Source organism: Orbicella faveolata, unplaced genomic scaffold (assembly GCF_042242905.1).
Source record: "Orbicella faveolata isolate gen_17 unplaced genomic scaffold, um_ofav_v1 contig_46, whole genome shotgun sequence".
Taxonomy (NCBI): domain Eukaryota; kingdom Metazoa; phylum Cnidaria; class Anthozoa; order Scleractinia; family Merulinidae; genus Orbicella; species Orbicella faveolata.
The window spans coordinates 13184554-13205438 of record NW_028301576.1 but is presented as its reverse complement, the minus strand read 5'-3'; the positions used below and the strand labels follow the sequence as shown (position 1 = coordinate 13205438).

The 20885-nt window shown below is 39.6% G+C and overlaps 2 protein-coding genes across 2 annotated transcripts; both read right to left on the bottom strand.

Moving 5' to 3' along the window:
- Positions 1 to 1165: 1165 nt before the first annotated feature.
- Positions 1166 to 9065, bottom strand: LOC149098489 (uncharacterized). The gene is made up of 6 exons (XM_089278198.1): positions 6754 to 9065; positions 5467 to 5561; positions 4837 to 4993; positions 3990 to 4059; positions 2607 to 3113; positions 1166 to 1732 (listed from the first exon to the last, which is right to left on the bottom strand). Exons 1-6 carry the CDS (start codon positions 7177 to 7179, stop codon positions 1566 to 1568), a joined length of 1422 nt encoding a protein of 473 aa, XP_089134324.1. The 5' UTR covers positions 7180 to 9065; the 3' UTR covers positions 1166 to 1565.
- A 1322-nt stretch (positions 9066 to 10387) lies between these two features.
- Positions 10388 to 19780, bottom strand: LOC149098488 (uncharacterized). Its single transcript, XM_089278424.1, has 7 exons — positions 19316 to 19780; positions 17625 to 17719; positions 16176 to 16332; positions 15692 to 15755; positions 13832 to 14127; positions 12368 to 12560; positions 10388 to 11578 (listed from the first exon to the last, which is right to left on the bottom strand). Exons 1-7 carry the CDS (start codon positions 19748 to 19750, stop codon positions 11484 to 11486), a joined length of 1335 nt encoding a protein of 444 aa, XP_089134550.1. The 5' UTR covers positions 19751 to 19780; the 3' UTR covers positions 10388 to 11483.
- Positions 19781 to 20885: the final 1105 nt, after the last annotated feature.

Genomic DNA, 20885 nt, shown 5'->3' with positions numbered 1-20885 from the left:
CAACTTCGTAGGCAACCCGGCGGTTGTCGGCGATTATCGGCGATGAAAATATTTTATGTGAACATCATCTGCGGACGCAACGTACTCCAGTAAGACGATTCGATCCATATTTACAGGTAGAATGGTTGAAAGTTGCGCCAATTCGATTTGCATTCCGCGCCAATTAGAGTACGTCGGCGATCCATCGCAGATGCGCCGGGGACCCACTCAAACAGATCGCTGAACGTAAGCTGCAACCGGCGACTACGTCGCAGGTAGGTCGGCGGGATATCAGAACCAGGCTTTACACGACTCTTGCACGGCGGCAATTTAAACGTCGTGTTTCTGCCGCGCCAAACAAAATTCATAAATTATTAATGTATTTTGATAGGATTGCGTTTTCGTAGGGAGTTACTAGGAGAATAGTTACATGGCTTCAGTGAATCTTCATTTTGGTACGACTCTAGCACGAAGTCTGAATCAGAGTCGAGTTTCTGCCGTGTTTAAGGGCCTGATTACATGGCGAATTTCAGCCCGGCTTCTGAAACAAATCCTCTTATAATTAAATTGGCTATCACATGGAGAAGGATTCATCTCGGGCAGTAATTCAGCCCAGGCTGAAAATCCTTGCCCAGTTTGAAAAACCTGGCAAATGGGCTGAAAAATGGGAAAAAAATCCCATGGGAAACAAGATGACTGCCGCTACGAAGGAGAAGCAATTTCAGTGGAATAAAGGCGTCGAAATAGAGAATCTTATTCGTTGTCTCGCAAATTTCAAAGCTCAGGTGGAATATAAGAACTTCGAGTTCAATGCTTTCGGCGAACTCGGCGAGCTTGAAGATATCTTCTCTTTCTATGCAAGTGTGTATTTCTGGCTGAGAGATATGTAGCAAAAGACAAGTTTCGTTTCAGTTCCATCATCTTGTAGGCTGTTACCATCCCAAAAAGGTTGAAAATTGAGCGCCAACAAAAGGCTGAACTGCGAGAGAACCAATGCGCCTATTTTCACGATTCATGTTCTCGGCGCCTCTCCTGAGACTCTTCGCGCGCAGTTACATATTTGGCGTCGAGGCTAATATTTCAGTCCGGGCTGAAATTCGTCATGTAATCGCAACAAAATTTCAGCCCAATGATATTAGCTTCCAAAAACTATGAAGAAAATCTCAAAACGTCTATCCCAATTTGCCCCGATAACAATTCGCTTACCTCCTGTAATGACCTATTACTATAACAAGGACATCAAACACCTCTGTTTGATTAAAATGTCTTATAACTGAGGAACCCTTTAATTGTGAAATTTGCTGCTAGAGGAAATACATTTGAGGGAATACGCTATTTTAGGTTGAATCTGTCACACTATAGTTATGTAATTTTATTTAAAAAGGGTGTACCGCTTGAGATTTCCTGCATACCGAAAGTTTAATGAAAGCTTTATCCTTATTTACTCTTTTCAATTTTAAATGAACATTCATAATTGAATGATAAAAGGGAAAATAGCCTGATCTAGTTTAGTTCATGGCTAAAATCGACAGATTTTAAGGACCATTAAGTGGTTTTATGCGACGGCAGGCACTGTTTTAACTTAGTCACTTGACATTACAAGGCAGGTGGCTTTCATGCATTTCAAGAGTGCTGATTTCCTCATCACCTGGAGTTGCAACCTTCAGCGAGCTCTTCTCCTCCTTTGCGGCATTCCTTTCGAACATCGATCCTGCACTTTGATCAGCTGAGTTCATCATAAGCTTCAAATCTACTAATGCGAGAAAAGAAGTACATTTTAGGAAACTGCAATCATTTGTAATCAAGGTAATCAAGGTAGACGTTGAGCATGAACTGACGTGTTGTCTGTATCGGGGAAACATTGAGGTATATATAACCCTACAACAAAGAACGAAACCAATATTTCCAGCACTGAATACGAAAAAGTTACATACATTTCAAAAAATAATAGAGTTAGTAGCTTTGTTATAGCTTCGCTGCCAAAAACTAGTTAAAACGTACATGGTATGATTTAAAAGCATCTTCACGCATTTTAAGGTCGTCACACACGAGGGGACCAATACTTGCGACTAGCCCCTGCAACAAGTCGCGGGGACAAGTCCCATCGCGTGAACTGGCCATTTTTGCCACAAAATCTAGTCGCAGGGACTAAAATTTGGTCCCTGCTACTAGTCCCACGAATTCAAACTGGTTTGAATTTTTGGAACAAGTCTCTGCAACTTGTTCCTCAAAACGCCTCGTGTAAAGTGTTCTTGGGACAAGTCCTTGCGACCAGTCCCTTCGTGTAAACTCTTCAGGGGACGTCTAGTTGCAGGACTAGTCGTAGGGACTTAAGTCCCCTCGTGTGCGGCGACCTTTAGGGTGGTTAGCAATGCTTTACTGCTAATGTACTTGGATTGATCGATACTGGCAACCCGTATCCCTTTATGCTACAATAATGATATTAAACGAATGGCTCAACCTTTGGTGAACAACTAATGATTATCTCTTTGGCATAAAGTGTCCTCATAAAAAAGGTGACTGACAACAATGACAGAAGTTGTTAGTGTTAAGCGAGAGTCTGTATAACGGGCCGGGCTTTAACTTCGTCAAATTAAGACACATTCAGACATTATTCAGACGGTCACCTCTTTTGGTGGCACTTTTGTAGATCTCCTTTTTGTGGAAGCAATCCCAGATGGTCTCGATAATGGAGACCAGCATTAGGGTACCAACCACAACGCCAAAAGGGATTAGATAATGTGTTAAGTCTTTAAAGTAAACCCATTGGAATTGAAACTTGAGCTTTTCGTTTTCCTCCAAGAGATCTTTGCACGAGCTTGATTTCGACGCTTTATTTCGTTGGTTTCCTGTTAATGCATGGCGGCGATTGCGGGCTAGGCGTGTCAGTGTCTTCATACATTTGACGTAACTCTCTACAGCTGTCATGTCGTTAGAATTTTCGCCGTTTGCGTGGTCATCGTCAGCAAATGGGTCGCTTATCAAAAATAGCAGCGCTGCACCAACTTCGCACTGAGGTAGGAACTGAAGCACTCGCAAGGTCTTGAAAAGTTCTTTGTCGTCACAGTGGAACAACACTACAGAATCCATTTCTTCAGTCGAAGTCCTTGCAGACTCTGAGGGGTCACTTATTTCTAAAATTGTAACAGTTGAAATACTTTAATTAGTTGATTAAACGACCCATGGGCGAAAATGTTTGATCTTATTTCCTACAAGTAACGCATGTCTCCGACTACTTAATTGTCCACATGACAACTAAAGAGAGTGGTTTTCTAAAGAATTTTGAAAACTAATTGATGATTGCGGTCTGGGGATCATTTGCGGTACAATGTAAGGTGCATATGAGGTAAGCTTCATTCGGATATCATTTGCCGGCCTGTATAGCCCAGACAACTGACAGGCCTTCCTTTAACAAAAAAAAAAAAAAAAAAAAACCCTCAAAAACAATAAATAAATAAATAAATAAAATAAAATAAAAGATAGTAACTCAAATTGACAAATACATTATTTAAGAAAGAAATAGAAAGCATGTACCTTGTTTCTGTTGAGTTTCAGTATAAATCTACTGTGTTCTATCACGAATGCAGTTCCCTGATTGGCTACGCTACTCACTATCTATTCTATGATAAATAGTGAGTAGCGTAGCAGTGTGCCCTTATTGACAAAATGACGGCCGCTTTTTGACGTTTTCGAAGTGTCTATGAAGAGGATTTAAACAAATTTTGAACTTGTAGATTTATACTAAAACAATTAGATTATTCGCTCTCGATTTCTATGCGTGATAGCTGACGAGGTCGCAGCGCGAGTCAACTATCACGCGATAGAAATCGAGAGCGAATAATCTAATTGTTTAATAGAAGCTATAAGCACAATTTTAAACCAGTTGGTGCCCATATTTTCTTTGGGCCATTTTGCAAGAAGAACTATTAAGCTGTGTTATACTTGGATACAATAAAACTAGTCTTATAGCAGTCGTTTGAAATTAGCTCAAATCACTAAATTAGCAATACCTTCTACAATAGAATATGTCATCTGGTCATCAACGTAATATGACTTAGAAAGTCCAGGCGGAACTCCAATCTATAGAAAGACAGATTCCACAAGCTAAATATCCTGATTTTAAGCTATTTAATGATCTTAAGAGTGCATAACAGCTGCTCTTCATGCGGACCCTCTATTGACGTCAAACTGGAATGTAGAAACGTTTGTTCCTCAGGAAGAGGGCAGAGAAATATCTTTGAAGCAAGACTAGAACCAAAAACACACTCAAACCACATATGTATGGGACCAGGTGGGAGGCGAGCGCTCTCATCTCTACATCATCTCTACTCCGTAGAACTCTCCCCAAGAATACTTCAAGCTTTAGACCACACTGTATTTGATGGGACTAACTGGGGAGTGTTGCTTAGGACATGGCTGGTAATTGACTAGCTATGAAGTGTGGTGGCAGGTGTAAAACAGCTACAATTATGCAGGATATGCTAGGATCACGTGCACGGATGTTGCAAGGTGAGGTGTAGATAACAAGCGTATATACCAATGGGCATGGCAGGCATGCTTACAGGGATTTATGTCACGGAAATTCGTAAATATAAAATAAGACACCTCATGAATATCTCCCTAAGAACTTCAAGGAATGAATAAAAGAGTATGTTAAGTAACAAGTAGCAGAGTACGTTATATATATTTAATCCTGGTTTTTTTTTTTTTTTTTTTTTTTTTAAGAATGAACCTATCAGGATACTTCAAAGAGTCAAACACAATGTCACAAGTTGTCTCAACGGTTGCAAATATTTTTCTAGTCAGATTGTAGAATGTAAAATGCGAGTGCAGTTACCACATGAATTGCCTATTTACCTTTTTACCAAACAGATGGTTGCCACGGTCCAGTTCCTGGGTAAACAGACGAGCAGAGACCTGAGCCGTAAACATCGTCGGCAAGATGATCCCTGCGACCATCCACACACTTGCGACCAGCCGGGCAAGCAATGATTTAGGAGCCTTGTCCCCATACCTACACACGTATAACGTGCTAAGTTATTGAAGTTGAACCCGGGAGTTGAACCTACCGGTAAGTGACCCCACATAGTGCTAAACATTGGTGGCCACTTAAGAGAGGTAAAAATTAGTGAAATTCGGCTTACAATAACCCGGCTTAACGCTAACAAATGATTAAAAGTTAAGCGAAGTATCAATTTTTCCCCTATAAAATGTTTTTCACTTCTTATTTTTTGTATAGTTTGATATTACCCAAGCTCAAAACTGAAGGACAAATAATAAAAACAGAAAACGTCACCTAAAAAAAATACAAAATCTGAAATTAAAATTAACGCTGATCTTGGGTTAGTTCAATAGGACGTTGAACAATCCGGCCCAAAATAGCCACGACACAATTAGAGAGAACTTGAAGACAAGGAAATTAAGCTGCTGTCGTAAATCTAAAGAAACCGTCCTCCAGGGGTCAAAAACGTTTCTTTGTTGACTTACCCAACTCTTGTCATGGTAACAACTGCCCACCACATGCCGTCAGCAATTCCCCTCCAAAATCGTCTCGGAAACTGTTCTGGATTTGACCCGCTATCCTTGAAAAAAAAGTCAAGCTTTAGCTGAAGGAACATCTTGTTAATTTTAATTATCAAAATGTAAATTCTCTTTGCTCGCGCCATCATTACGTCAACAGCTCGGTCTAGTTCTGTGTTTCTATCGAGTTATAGCAACACGATTTTTAACCAATCAGCGCGCGTATTTTCTTAGGACTGTTTTCTAAGGGCCTGTTTACTTAGAGGGAGGGTGCCCCAGCTAACCGGGCTACCCGGCTAACCGAGCTACCCTGGGAGGGCTAACTTCTCATACGTTTCTTTAGAAAACGTATTGAAGCATTTACATGCTAGCCAGGGTAGCCGGCCTACCCGGGGTACCCTGTCTACTTGCCCGGGGCACCCGGCTAGGCGGATAGCTTTTTACCGCGTAAACGGTTCGTGGCTGGCTATCCCGGCTAGCCAAGGTGAGATAAACCGCGAAAACATGGCGGCACGAGGTGAATTTTTTCGTAGTTCTATACACTATACACTTCCCTATACACTGAAAAGAGGCCACTAGCGGAATGAGCGATAAAAAAAATTAGACTTGCCGCCAAAAAGTTTCTTTGGTTTACTATTTTGTTTGTTGTGTTTAGCGGCCGCTCAAAAGATAGCCCACGCAGCCCACTCACTGTTCCGGTTAGGTGAGTTGCATGTAAAGGCGGGCTATGTGTCAACCCTTCTAGCCGGGTAGTCCGCTTAGCCGGGTAGCCCGGTTAGCCGGGGCACCCTCCCTCCACGTAAACAGGCCCTAAAGGAAGATATGTCCGTTTGACTCCGGTAGATAATATTGGAATCATATTCATAAATAGACTCTCTTTAATGTTCTACAGCTGATGCAGGTGGCTAGTGTTGGCGCTAATAAAAATGGATAATGGTGTTTTACAAATTGAGAAATGGTTCATCGGCATCAGTTCTTTAAAGGCATACATTATTGATGCTGGTCGTGACTGAAAACCCTTTCAATGGAAGCTCAAAGTACATATGATGTGTTTGTTTCTTTTTTCGTGTTTCTTCAAGAACGCGAAAGCTTTCAGGCCGCTCGACTGCAAAACAGCTATTCTTGCCGCTGGAGAGTGCTGTCACTAAAATCCGTTTGAGAGCAGGGAAAGTTAAGAAATGTCCTAATGAGTCGGCGTAACACGCTACACGTAAAGGAAACTAGCTATTATACAGCCTATTAAGTTATACTTACTAAAACCCAAATGATCATTCCTGCGAGAGCCGCACATGAAAAACACAACACCAGAAGAGGCCACAACTCTAAGATAGACAAGTAGGCGATGGTAGCGAGATCGTGTCGACTCTTCTGTCGCACCAGCACTGGGTGAAAGGTTTCAAACTTCAAAAAATCTTCCTCACGATCGACGTCAAAACTTGGAAACCAGAATGTGAGTGTTGTTTTTGTGCTAAAGCCACTGTCGTTTAACTTTGAGCAGTATCTGCTGGCGTTGATCAAGGTTTCATTCCATGCTTTTAATCGAGAATCAAATTCGGCCGTAAAGAACGGAAAATTCTCTTGGTAGCCGGAATACTCCCACTTGGTTTGCAATTCTGACACATCCGTTGCTTGAGTACCGCAGAAGTAAGTCACAATGAACAAAACTTCCAAAACAGTCATTTTCAGTTAAGGACGGAACGTCGGCGGTTATGAAGGCTTCAGACAATATCCCTTTCGATAAATAGTCGCGCACAGGCTTGTAACAAATAAAACCGCCAAGTGATTATAACCAGTCTAGCCTGTCTGAGGCAACTTGGTTGTTAGTTAGTTATGCGCGTTCATAACTATTGTTTAAATGAATAATTAAAACTCAAAAGTTAATACTTTCACCTAACTGAGCATCAATTATACAAACATTGAGAGTACTTTGTTGTACCGAGGTACAAAAACATTCGCAGGTCTTTTCCAGGTTTCAGCAAAGGAGTCACAGCTTCTAACAACAAATTGTTCAGTCAGTCAGACGGCACTGAGTGAGCGGCGTTTATAATTTTAAGCAGGATAAAGAGAGAATAAGACCAATCATTCTCCAGCTTTTGTTATTTTATCAGATGCAGCACACATTGGCACCCTTAATGGTTTCAGTGAACTCAAAAGCGAGTATTGTAGTCAACGTCCAACACGCTACTTGGCCTTTAACCGTTAAGACGAAATGTACAATTTAACGAGTGCGAACAGAAGCGATGAAAAGGGAGCGGTTGCTACAAAAAAAATAAATTACAAGTTATAGACGAATACAATAAAAGAAACAGAAATAACGAGCCGAAGGTAGACGATACTTACAAACGTTGTATGACTAGGAAGCTAAGGTACACGTAAAAGGAAAACGACAGGGCGGTAAAAGAGACGAGATGACGGTAGCGTCGCGAAGAAAATGCCCAAATAAACTAGAAAGACGCATACAAAAGGGGGCTGAAACAAAGCAAAATTATGCGAAAAAACCTAACAGAACATCGATAACGTGAAAGCGAGATAAACGAAAAGAATGCGATGATCACGAAAGAATGTACGCACAAACGGAAAAAATAACAATTAAATGCGGCTGCAACAGCGAGCATCAGCAGTTCGTCCGGTGTTGTAATCTTTATGAGGGGACAGTCTCCTCGCCCGCTAGGTGATCACACTACAAAAGTTAGTTTAGTCATTGAAAATTTCACTTTCAGGTTTTGAAGAGGGACGGACCGAGGTTCATTCTCAGCCACATACACTGTGCGATGATTTTAAGAAAATAATGAATTTTGACTTCTTGGACGAAAGCTTCAAATGGCGTTTGCAGGTGTTTATTAACATAGTATATTTTGCATAAAATGCAGTTATTACCCTGGGGCAGAGGAGCGATTCTTGGATTTTATCATATTGAATTAATTGACAGCGGCGGGTAGAAAGCAATTACCGACGCGGAAAGTTAAAAAAGAAAATTTAAATATGGTTTATTTGTAATGTTTCCATTTAAAGAATAGTGAAGAAACAGGAGAGGAATCTGGAGGAGTGCCAACAATTCACAATGCTAAAAGATAAACGAGAGTAAAAATTTGTATGTACAGGGGGCACAGTTTAGTGAGACAGATGCACATAAACAAGTTATGAGCAGATAGAGCAAGTACATCACTTTGTAGATCTCATTGGTCGTAAAAAAATAAAACAAAAAGGAACCCATCAAAAGGCTGTCAAAAAAATGTCGAAGAGAAAAACCTGATCAAAAACTGGATCAAATGGCAACGATGCTCTTCAATTTAAATTTCTAAAAAGTTTTTATCCATCGAGCTCTAGATTGTACAAACAATTAAAAAGCCATTTTGTAAGAAACCTTGGACTCCTATAACTCTACAGATACACAGAATTAGCACGAACGTTTGACGTGAGCAAAGAGAATTTACATTTTGTTGATCCAAACAAACGAGGAACTTTCCTTTCTTTTTCCCGCGGCGCTTTCTAAAAGAAATACAAAATATTTTCTCAGTGTTTCTACCGAGTTGTCGATACACTCTTGAAAGTTCTAGAGAACTCGAAAAAGCTTTGGAAATGGACGTCTGCGGCAGGTCTTCCCACAGCATTTCTCGTTCTCATTAACTTACGCTCCTGTTTTTACGACTAGATAGAAACATGGAGCATATTTTTTGTTTATTAATTACTAAATTTGTATTTAATCAATAGGTTACTTTTTTCGTGTTTTTCGTCGATACGGTCATGCAAACCCAAGATGTAGTCGAGGGTTTGTTTAGCCGAGGCCATGTTAACACGGAGAAAGTACTTTATTGCTTTTATAAAATATTTATGAAAAATACGCGCGAATCTAAAACGTCACAACCGTGTTTACATACTCTCATCTAAACACACCTATCGACCAATGAGAGCGCGCATAGTATATCAGTTATATATATTTTATAACGTCTGATCGAAGTCACAGCTCTACTGCACCTGAGCGACAACGGCATAAGGCGAGTATCCGGTGCCTTTTGAAATAACGGTATTTAGTGGCTAAGGGAGGCCACCTTGACAAAAACCCTGGCCCTCAAGCTTGGTGGATGGGCATGCGGCCAATCCCCCCATTCCGCAAAAGTTATTGATTAAAAAAAAAAACGATATTTCTTCAAACAAGCTTTTCTACTGTATGGGTGGGAAACGTGGCGTATGACCAAGCTGGATTTATTCCTACATAAGAGTTTGAACAGGCTCATGAAGATCTACTGGCCTGTGAAAATATCCAATGACGAGATCCGTAACCGGGCTAGCATCGGCACCATCAGCACCATCAGTGTACAAATACACCAGCGGCGCTGGAGGTTCATTAGCTGCATCCTCGGAATGAATGCCAACCAACATCCCACGACAGCAATAACTTGAGCTCCGGAGCGAGAGAGACGACGTGGTAGACCGAGGGAGACTTGGCGTAGAACCGCAAAGAAAAAAAGGACAGCCTCTGGTTTTACGTCGTGGAGCGGGGCAGCAGTGGTTGCACTTGATCGCGTGGCATCGCGAAGAAGAATGTCCAGGGGGTTGTGGATAAAAGTGAAAGTAATCGAAGTTGTTTAAGAATGAATCACAACTCGCACGCTGCTTATGGCTACTTGCGTTGGGCTTCCTAGTGCAGACAAACTTTTTGTCGATTTAAACGAAAGTATATCAAAGCAATTGCCGGCAAGTCATTTCTGAGCGAAGTTCAATACCGATTTGAAATTTTGAATAGCTTGGACTCCGTTTGGTTGAGCTAAGAGACAAATATTGAAATGCAACTAAAATTAAAGTTAAAACTAATGTTAGTGCCACTCGACCTTTGTCAATTGAAATGAGTCATTGTATTAATTTTACAAATAAAGAGAAATTAAAGTCATTTTCCTGTTTATATGTTTATTGATTTAACAATTTGCCGTTGTACAAATTAAATGTATATATTAACCAGCTTAAAAAGCTCCATCGAATGTTTGGAATGAATTGAGGCTCACTTCAACTATAAAAATGCTACTTTTTTAAAATAATTAATTAAATACTTTGGGGGCGGTTGTGTTTATATTTGATTTCAGATTACTATATTTTGCTAAGCTGCTCGCAAGCTATAAATTTTTGTTGTTGCAGCCTCGGGCAGAATTTTCAAGACCTCGGTCACATTGTTTGACAATACGGACCTCCCAACCGGCAAATAACATATTTATTTGAACCGTATAATTATCCGTGATATGCTAATTAAAAATTACTTAATTAGCCTTATACGGTTAGTACTCAACTGACTCAGTACCTTATGATGTGACTCGCCATGTTTCCTGTCTGAACATTTTAAGCAAAAAGACCAGCAGACAGGGAGACCAGTACTAAGCTAGTCAGCCTTGAAAAAACCTTTTAGTTTGACAGATGAAGAAGACCGTTTTCTTTTTGTCCAATCAGCACGCTGATTGTCATCTGTTTCCTCCGCGGGCATAGGTTGTTACCATGCTACCATAAAGACACTGACATCCTGTTACTAGTTGTGCGTGCTAGCATGTTTTCCTAATGTATCTTTGACAAAATTAAACGTACAAAAGCACTTTTAGTAATGGGACATAAATAGTTTTATGTACGAAAACACTGTTTTCTGTGCGTTGAGGATTGACAAGCCTCATTACTCTTTCTTATAACTGGCTTAGGCCATCAATTAACGCTCCTATCAAAGGCTTTTTCTTTCAAAGATACGTATTTGTTAATTTGATTTATCGGAATCTTTACAGGAACCTGTGACAAATGAATAAATAAATATCGATAAATGAAATAAATAACTAAACTTAAATTTTTTACCGTGGCAAGTGATTTGGTTCGACTTCTGCTATCTATGGTTTAGTTTAGTCACTTCATGGTGAGAGACGCGATGCTTGGCGAGCCAAAATAATGGTTGCCAACGACTAAAAGTATAATGAGCTACAAAAACACTATGGACCCTGTAATACACTTGACATTGACTAAACTCCTGTTGCCGATTCTTCTCGTTTCAGAACGACCGCTCTTGGCTGTAATTCTTGTGTACCCACTGCCAGCTCCTTATCAACAACGTTGTCTGAAAGTTCAAGGTATTATCTTAGTCAAAAATTTATCTCACTTCGTGCCCACTTATGTAATCTTCGGGTGCGTTCCTTTAGGGTGATGTGGATCAGGATCAGTGATCCAAGATCACTCGGATCTTAGTTCATCAAAGGAACCGATGAATCCATGACCAGAGTGGATTCGTCGGTTCCTTTGATGCACCATGATCCAAGTGATCTTGGATCACTGATCCTGATTCAGATCACCCCAAAGAAACGCACCTTTTATTGGAATGAAAACATTCAGTTATAATTCTTATGTACCCACTTCCTGATGGATACTAACATTGTTGTCAGTGTTGTCTGAAAGTTAGTTATCATCTTAGTTGAAGATTTATCCAATTATCGCATGATACAGATCCGATTTATGTCTTTTTTTCAGTTGAAATTAATTACTTTGAAATCTTAAAAAGATAATAGCAAAAGCGATAACGAGCTGTTGGGATGACCGTTGAATAATGGTAAGGGTTCTTCCAAAATCAAGAAACCAACGGAACGAGATGGTGCTTACCATTCGCAATTCGATTTCTTGTAATTGTTTTCGGCTGAGAGACTGGAAACTGGAAAACTTACCAAATGGTAAGGAAATTTCCGCCGTTCCGTTCCGAATGGAAAAAGAGGACTACCTCTGGAGGTAGTCTAAAATTTCCGAACGGATTTTCCGGAAAATTACTGTTCCATTTGACTTTCAACCGAAATTTCCGGATTTTTTTTGCTAAGTGGTAAGCACCCACAGTGTATTAAGATCACGAGAAAATTCCTACCGCAAGACTTTTTTGTCCGTCTTGATTTTAAGCAACTATTCCACAAAGCTCCAGTCGCCAAGAGGGTGATGAGAAGAGCAGCAGCACTGCATAGAAGTATACCAATAACGTCCATGCGAGGCGGTTTATTCTCCCTGGCATCGAGGTACTTTCCCAGATGGTGTTTTTCAAAACAGTGTTGCCGCGTGAAGAGCTGTAAATGGTAAGTAATTCATTTTGCTTACTTTGGTGCATCCAACAGCATTTTGCTGAAACACTTCTGCGGCATATCAGGCAAGTTTGGTCGAGCCATGGTTTGTAACTTGGCGAGTTTAGTCCAACCCATGCTAATAGGGGGATTCATGCTGACGTCATCGTTTACATTTTGCTCATTTGTATACGGCTTTCCATACGGAAAGTAACTTGCTATTTATGAATTGACTCCAGCCAGCTAAAGAGCTAGTGAAACTTGATACGTGGTGAAATTTTTAGCTCTTTGGGTGTAATATTCAAGGAGATATTGCCTTTAAAAAACTGCAAAATTTCTGGGTGGCAAAAGCGCTAATGAGCTTGTCTTTTGTAAAATTTTGAGTAACTAAACCCTCGTTGAACAAAAACTATTCAATACATCAGGCTCATATGCATATTTATAGGCTGAGTTAATCGTACTATGAGCTTTGAAAATTCAAAACTGATTTATTTGTAGCTCCATCGGAAACTAAATTGCTTATGCTAATGAGGCAAATATTGTAAACAAGGACTCCCCTATACCAAAGGAACCTTATGTTATGCCGCCGAAAAGTACCAAACTACGTAGGAACTATTAGGTATTTACCGTACCCAAATCCAGCTGGCTTAAATCCGGTAATACTGGCAAGTCAGCGACTTAATATCGCAGGAAAACAGGGCAGCATACAAGACTTCTGATAGGCTTTACTTTAATTACAGTATCCTTATTCGCAAGTTACTCACACTTTAAGAACTTTAAACACTTTAAAACTGGATAAGGTAAAACTCAACACTAAGATCGTCGCCAAGTGCAGTCTGAGCAACATGCATGAGACATTTTTGAGGAATCTTTGTTAAATCACTCATGATGTTTCCGACTCTTATTGACTATGTATTTAAAATTGCCAGTGCTGCGAAAACTGTGTTGCCAGCCCGACGTAACCCAGATACGTAACGTTACTTAATTAGCTATGATGGGGACGATGACTCGGTCTCCGTCAATTGGCACCATTCTTTGTGCTTGTTTTCTTGACTGCCTGGATTCTTTGACTGGATCTGGGATCACGACAAACGCATAACTAGTGGATCACACGTGAAATCAACCAATCAAAACCATGCTAAGAAGCATATCCCAAACGATTAATTTTACGATCTTGACGGTTAAAACTAGCAATAATTGTTTAGAACATGGTTCACGAGTGTATTTTTAACTAACAAGATAAAAACTGAATCAAAACCATTACCAAATAAAATCACCTTTTCGGATTTTGGACATTCTAGTTCTCCCTTTTTCAAAATCTTCGATGCCACCTGTTCTTCATAGCAACTTCCATGCTCCTCTTCTGCCCATCGATCCAAACACTCAAAGAAGTATTTCTGTAAGTTCCTTCTGTACTCTACCAGCTCAACATGCGCTCCGATGACAGGGTTGACGGGAAAGACATGAACTATCCTGAGTTTTAGGTCAGATTCATCATTGCAGTCAAACAGCCATATTTTGGCCACTTTATCGTCCTGAAGGCCTTGAAGGAGTTCAACTTCTGTGTCATACGCTATGATCAAAGCCACAATAGAACGAAATTAAGAAATAGAAACATTTTCCATGTTTTTGTCAAGTTTTAGTAGACACTCAGCTGTGTTCTGTTGGAAATTTGAGAATTTCATTGATTCTCTCATCGTTTTCTATTTACCAAATAGATTCCATCTTGCAGTGCGTCTGTTCAGTAATAGATCTCAGATGACGTCAAAATGACAGTAAGATAGTAAGAACAAAAAAGTGGCCCACGAGGCGATAGCGGAGTGTGTCACTGATGTTCTTACCACATTTTGACGTCATCTGTCCTCTATTACTGAACAGACGCACTGTAACATGGAATCTCTTTGTTTTATTTGGCATAATCCATTGCCTATACAAAATGCAGAAAACTCTCTGGTTGCTATACGTAGCAAAGAACTGTGATTGGTTCACGGAAATCACGCCACTCTCAAACTTAAATCTAGCGTCGCTTGTCGTGGAGTAGAAAACTTACAGCGAAGGCAGGATTAAAATGCGAGATCTACAAATCTTATATAAAATGATGAAAAAGTCAAATCATTTTTTGGCATCAAAGCAAATCCCCGTGGTCCGAAAAAACCTGGACGATGTCTTGAATAATGCAGGAGTTAAAAAGCCGTTCAGAAAACTTGCGGTTGCGGTCCACATCGACTTATTGGAGTTCATTCGATTCGTGGTTTGAAGAAAGGAGCATTGATGACAGCGGAAATTTGTGTCCTCTGTGGTTGGTGATTGTCGAATGCATTTGAAATAGTGTTGAAGACACTTAGTACCTGTGATACAGACTGCCCTGAGCTGCAGTGAGCTATACTTTGCTCGCTGTTGAACTCTGAAACGATTTGGAACATTCAAGTCGGAAAGCAAGGTTGCGTGTTCATTTTTAGAAGTGGTGTTGTGATGTTTCTTTCCTGACACTAATCTGTGTAAAAAATTATTTTGAGACTGAGAAAATTTGATTTTTTTTTTAAAATTAATCTCATAAACAGTTTGCTTATTGGGTTTATAGTTTCGATTTTGCTGGAGCGTGAAGTTTAATAGTACTTACTGGGGGATTAGTATGATGAAGAGTTAAGATATGTTTTTACGCGCGGTTTGTCAAAATTTTTATAACTATTAGAATTTTGACAAAACGCAAGTGAAATTATTTTGTAATTTCACGAGCATACCATTTGATTACCTTTAAATAACATAGGTGACAAATTACGATTACAATCGCGGGTTTTTGACTTTTTATCGAGAAATTTAGGGCCAAACGTTGCTATGGCAATTTAAATTAACGCTGAAATTTCGCGCTTAAATTAAGGAGTAATTTGTCACCCATAATATTAATTTCAAAATTGAACGAGCGCGCAGCGCGAGGCCGATTTTGTGGCCCATTACTATTACGTATATGAAAAATAACAAATCGTTATGTGGAGGAAATCAGTTAAGTCGGAGGATAAGGTGGGTGGGTAGGTAAGTGGTTGGTTGTTTGGTTAATTGGTTGATTGGTTGGTTATTTGTTTGGTAGATTGGTTCGCTGGTTAGGTACAAATAAGACGTCAGGGAATTTCAAGACATACGCTTCAAAATAGCTCCTTCACAATAAGCCCTGAAGAGTTCCCTGCTTCCATTTGGGATGCCAATCTGAAAATAGATGTAGATTATCAGATTAGTCTCCGGTAACACAATTAGACGTGTCCTATTCAAGTCAATCGCTATTTTGTCATCGAATTATCGCCAAATTGATAAAGATGGCTAAATCGAAGTAAATTTCTTGCCTCCTTCTTTTGTAACTTGAGACGAAACGCACTTCTTGACGAGTAAAATCTCAACAACGCGTGAGTTGAGGTAGAGGAGAATACTACCCAAAAAATGACCAAAATGAAGCATTTATGTTCTAGTAATTCGCTTCTGATATGTACAAAGATTCATAAGTTCTAATCTACCACAATTTACCAAGGACGTCCTTGGCATGATAAGTTGAATTTCAAATTCCCGAAAGTGTTATAAGGTTTTTTCTCGGGATTGCATGCTTAGCTATGACGTTATGTAAAGCTTTCATACTTTGTATCCAAAATCCTCATCTAAAGGGCGCAAACCGTCGGTTGTTATGGTAGAGGAGATCTGGGCCGTAAAGGATGACATCAGCAACATTCCAATGAACATCCACAGTGAAGCGTAAACTCGCCCCAGGAATGACTTAGGTGTCTTGTCACCATAGCTACCGAGGAAATGAAATATTCTTTTGAAATCTAACAACTGTTGTTAAGCACATCGATGAAGGACTGTCTGAACAGACTGAGTGACTCACTAATTGATTGATTGATTGATTGAATGAATGAATGAATGAATGAATGAATGAATGATGGATGGATGGATGGATGGATGGAATGAATGAATGAATGAATGAATGAATGAATGAATGAATGACTGAATGATCGAATGATTGATCCAAAGAGCTAATATTTTGACCCCAATACTGAAAAAGTCTATGTTTTATCGATCGACAAAGCTTTGGATGAAATTCAAATTTCTGATTTCTGTTCGATGTAACCAATAATCAAAACTGTTCTGACAACAAGTGCACGGACAATGCGAACAACAAGTTGATGACGGCTTCAAAACTGATTCAAAATAGCAACCCAATTCAGTACAAGCACGAACAGTGTGCGTCATAATCCCATGACGCATCAGAGGCGTGGGCATGAGAAGATTACCAAATTACCAACCCTGAGTGATAAACGCAATGAAACACCTGGCATGGCAACCATCACGTTTCGCTTAATTAAACCTTACTAAACATAGTTTTCCCCTGATTCTTTTTTACATTTCCAAACGAGATGTTACAAAATTCAACACTTGATTCATCCTTTTAGATACGTTTTTACAATCGAGTTAAGATTTTGGAGAGCACGAAAATGAAAGAAGCACGGGCTTTGATCGAAGGGCAACGAGAACAACTCTAGTTTCTTGTTGCTTCGTGACTTCTTACAATGCATGAGATAACTGTTAATTTTAACACGTCGACCCTAGTGCCAGACGCCTTTGATTTTCATTGGTCAAATCTAACGGAACACGTCAAAAAATGCCAAAAAGATGTCAAATCTATTAACAGATTAAAACTTCCAGTGCGAGGAATGTTCATCAATCGAAAAAAGGGAAAACCAACAAGTAGAAATTAAAATATTCTTAACGTTTGGAATATTCGGAGAAAATATATATTGCGGAAAACTGTTTTCTTTATTTCAGAACAAAATGTCATTGTCGTTATTTTTAATTCTAAACTCTTTGCAGGTGACAAATAAAACAAAGCTTGGATCTCCAGACGCCAACCAGACGGATTAACTTGGAATACTGAGCATCGCGTTTATTTTACCTCTTTGTTATTTGCGGCGTTTGGTGTTTGAACTCTTTATTTTATATGGTACCAACACCAAAGAATGAAATCATTTGCTCCTGATCTGTGGCATTTTATCCACAGAAGAATATTTGAAAGTATATGCAAAAGCTTACCCCACTGTTGTCATGGTAACGATTGCCCACCACAAACCTCCTCCAGTCCCCCTCCAAAACGACTTTGGAAAATGATCAGAATTCGTTTTGCGATCCTATGAAGACAATTGCACATAGCTATTATCACAGCAGCACATATCGCATATTTGTTCTTTAACTAAACAGGCAGCTGGTGTATGTGATCAATATCTCTGAACATGCAATGATAAATAATGGTCTTTAAAAGCAACCCATAATTACTATTATTATCGCCTCCGAATTTTCTGACTCTGCAATCGAGAGTTTGAATTGTCTTCTTTTTCCTTAAATTTCTGCTGAAAGGCTGTGAGAACATTAGAACTGTCGTGGCGCGCAAACCGTTTTGATATCAAAAATAGATTTACCAAAGCGTCATTGAATACTGCATATTAACTTCAACATCTTTCATTTTCGAGTTTTCGTTTGCACTTATTTCAACATTAACAGAAATTGATAATCGCCAGTCAAACCTATCTGCAAGAATTTCTTGAACATGAATTTAAAAAACAAAAAACAACAACAACAAAAAAAAAAACAATTCCATGCTTTCTTAAAAGTGTGTAGCGCAGGTTTCAAAATTGTTATCTGAGACTGAAACCTTGAATAAATAATTATCTACGCTATAGATCGCAACGAAGAACTAAATCGAAAACTATTCAGTGGATAAAGTCAAGAAACTGTAATGTTACAGTAGATAGGTAAAGAAGACACCTCTCCAAGTTTTAGGTCTCTGCGTTCTCCCAAACTTCAGATATTCGTCGAAATGTTTTGCGCAACTTTACAGAGCTCAGTATGGAGCCGCCATGTTGGTGGAGCTCTTTGCTCCACCATGGCGGCCGGAAAATAGTGTAAACATCTGGAACTTACTTTGGTTTACTTTAGGCGGCTGATTATCTGAACTGAACCAGCAAACATTCACACAAGCACTTTACCTAACACTTGAACTCCTAAAAAGGCTAGAAATCACTAGATAAATGTATATTTTTCCACAAACGCGATCGGAGAGGTATGTCACGCACCGCCATAACTCTGAACTTCATACTGCGCTGGTTTCCAGCCCAAGCACGTTATTGAGCTGAAAAGTTGTAAACAGATATAAATTTAGATTCTCTCACGCCTGATGAGGATAAAAACTTTCGTGGCTTTTTAGTTTTGGATTTTGGAATGATGAACTCACGTGCTTGAAAACGATCTATATTAATCATTTAATTAATTCGAACCCGAATGTAAATACGTTTGCGCAGACGTTTAAACGACAATGAAGAGAAAGTCCAGTTATTTTTTGTTTCCTATCGGCAATTCGTGTTAGTTCGCATCGCATAGTAAAGAACATTCAAAGCAAATTCTTTCTTCAAACATTAAGGTTCGATAGATACGGGCCGGGCCTTTTAAATTCCAGTTTATGTAGTATGAGGCGAGACTAGATTTTTCGCTTTTCTCTGAACAGCTGATACGCCTTCTCCATTTGCCCTGCAAAAATGTGCCCCCGTAGGACACAATGTACCAGAGTACCTTCCATCAAACAAACTACACGCATTACCTCATACGAAAATCGATTCTTCATAAGGTCTCATAACATCTTTGAGCGACGACAAATTCTTCAAGGCCTGCGCGCTCGGCCTACGAATTCGCTTCGCGTGGAAAAATAATATACAGCTTCTTTTAATACTTACAAGAAACCAGATCATGAGCCCTGATATCGCAGCTGCTATCAGGCAAAACACAAACAGCTTCCACATATGAACCAACGCACATGCAACCTGGTTTGCCATGCTCGACGATGTGTCCTTCGTAGCTAAGTAAGGTCTGGGTAGCACTTTCAGTGGAATTGTGGGGTTCCGAGAGATTACTGGGAAAGTAATTTTGATCACTGGCTTTGTGCAACCGTTTACGTTCCTTTTCAGCAAGCAAAAATTTGTAAACTTTGTGATGCTACGAGTAATATTTTCCCAATCAGACTGGTTACGTTTCAGAGTTGATTCGGATAAAAACTCGAATGGAAACTTGTTATCCTTTATGAAGGTGACACAATCGGTTTGATTCCGTGGATACCCATTCACTACAACGCTTAAAGCTGTAAAAATACGAAGAAGAGTTTTTAAAGACATTTCTGTTCCGAAGTCAATTGACGCTACTTATTCCTCCTCCTTGGACTAAATCATTGTTTTTATTCAGAGCTTACATCATAGCAGTATTGTATTCTAGCAACCAATAGTTAAGAGCTCTTTACGACGGTTGCCAATCATTTTATTTAAGTAGTGCTATCAGACGTTATTTTCTGCCCCGGTGCCAAATAAATTAAATGTGTTTAGCAAACAGCCTGTCACAAAGCGATCGAGTAATAAAAACCATACGTCCTTAAGATTATTAGCTCGAAATTTGTATCGCGTGGTAGTTCAGGTAGTTGGGTAATCAGGAATGAATAATCTAATAGTATAAATCTATTAGTCGTTCAAAACTTTATTTTAAAACTGCTCTTCGCAGGCACTTAGAAAACGCAAAGAAACAGCTGCATTTTGTCAACTGCTCACTTCCAGGCTATCTACAACAGAATATAGATGGCGAGTAGAGTTGTGGGCAATAAGACAACGGTATTCATTATACTAAGACCCGATAGAAACACGGAACAAGGACGAGGTGTTGGCACAATGATGGCGCGAAAAGAGAAAATTTACCTTCTGACATTATACCTAATCATACCAAGTTTGGCTGCTCCGGCCCGAAGCTATCAAAAGGCACGATTAGGTATCAGCGGCGCATGAAACGTGTTAGGTCGAACCATGGTTCGTATTTTGGCTAGACGTTGAGTTAAAGTACCCATGGTGAGACCAAACAAACTTGTCAATGATATGCCGCGGAAGCGTACCCAGAATTGTAAGATTAGATCAGTATTTATCGTACCCAAATTCGGCCAAAATTCCCAATATATTTATCTAGTAACAGTAATCTTTCAGGCGTTAAACTTATGCGGTGCGCGCGAGTAGTTAAGTTTCAGCGGGAAAGTTTTGACATCTTTAAGCCCAAAAAACATCTACGGCTGTTTTAAGCCCTAGCTTCATCGTGCCAAAATACCAGAAGTGTTGCTGTTGTTTCTAAGAACGTTAACAGCCTAGCTTCCTACCCGATGTAACCACAGACACGAGTGTCAGCTTCCCAAATTTATTTTATTCATGAATTTCAATCAATTGTGTTGATCTGCTGCGAGTCAAAAATCGTCTCCATTGCATTTACATGGCTTGCCAC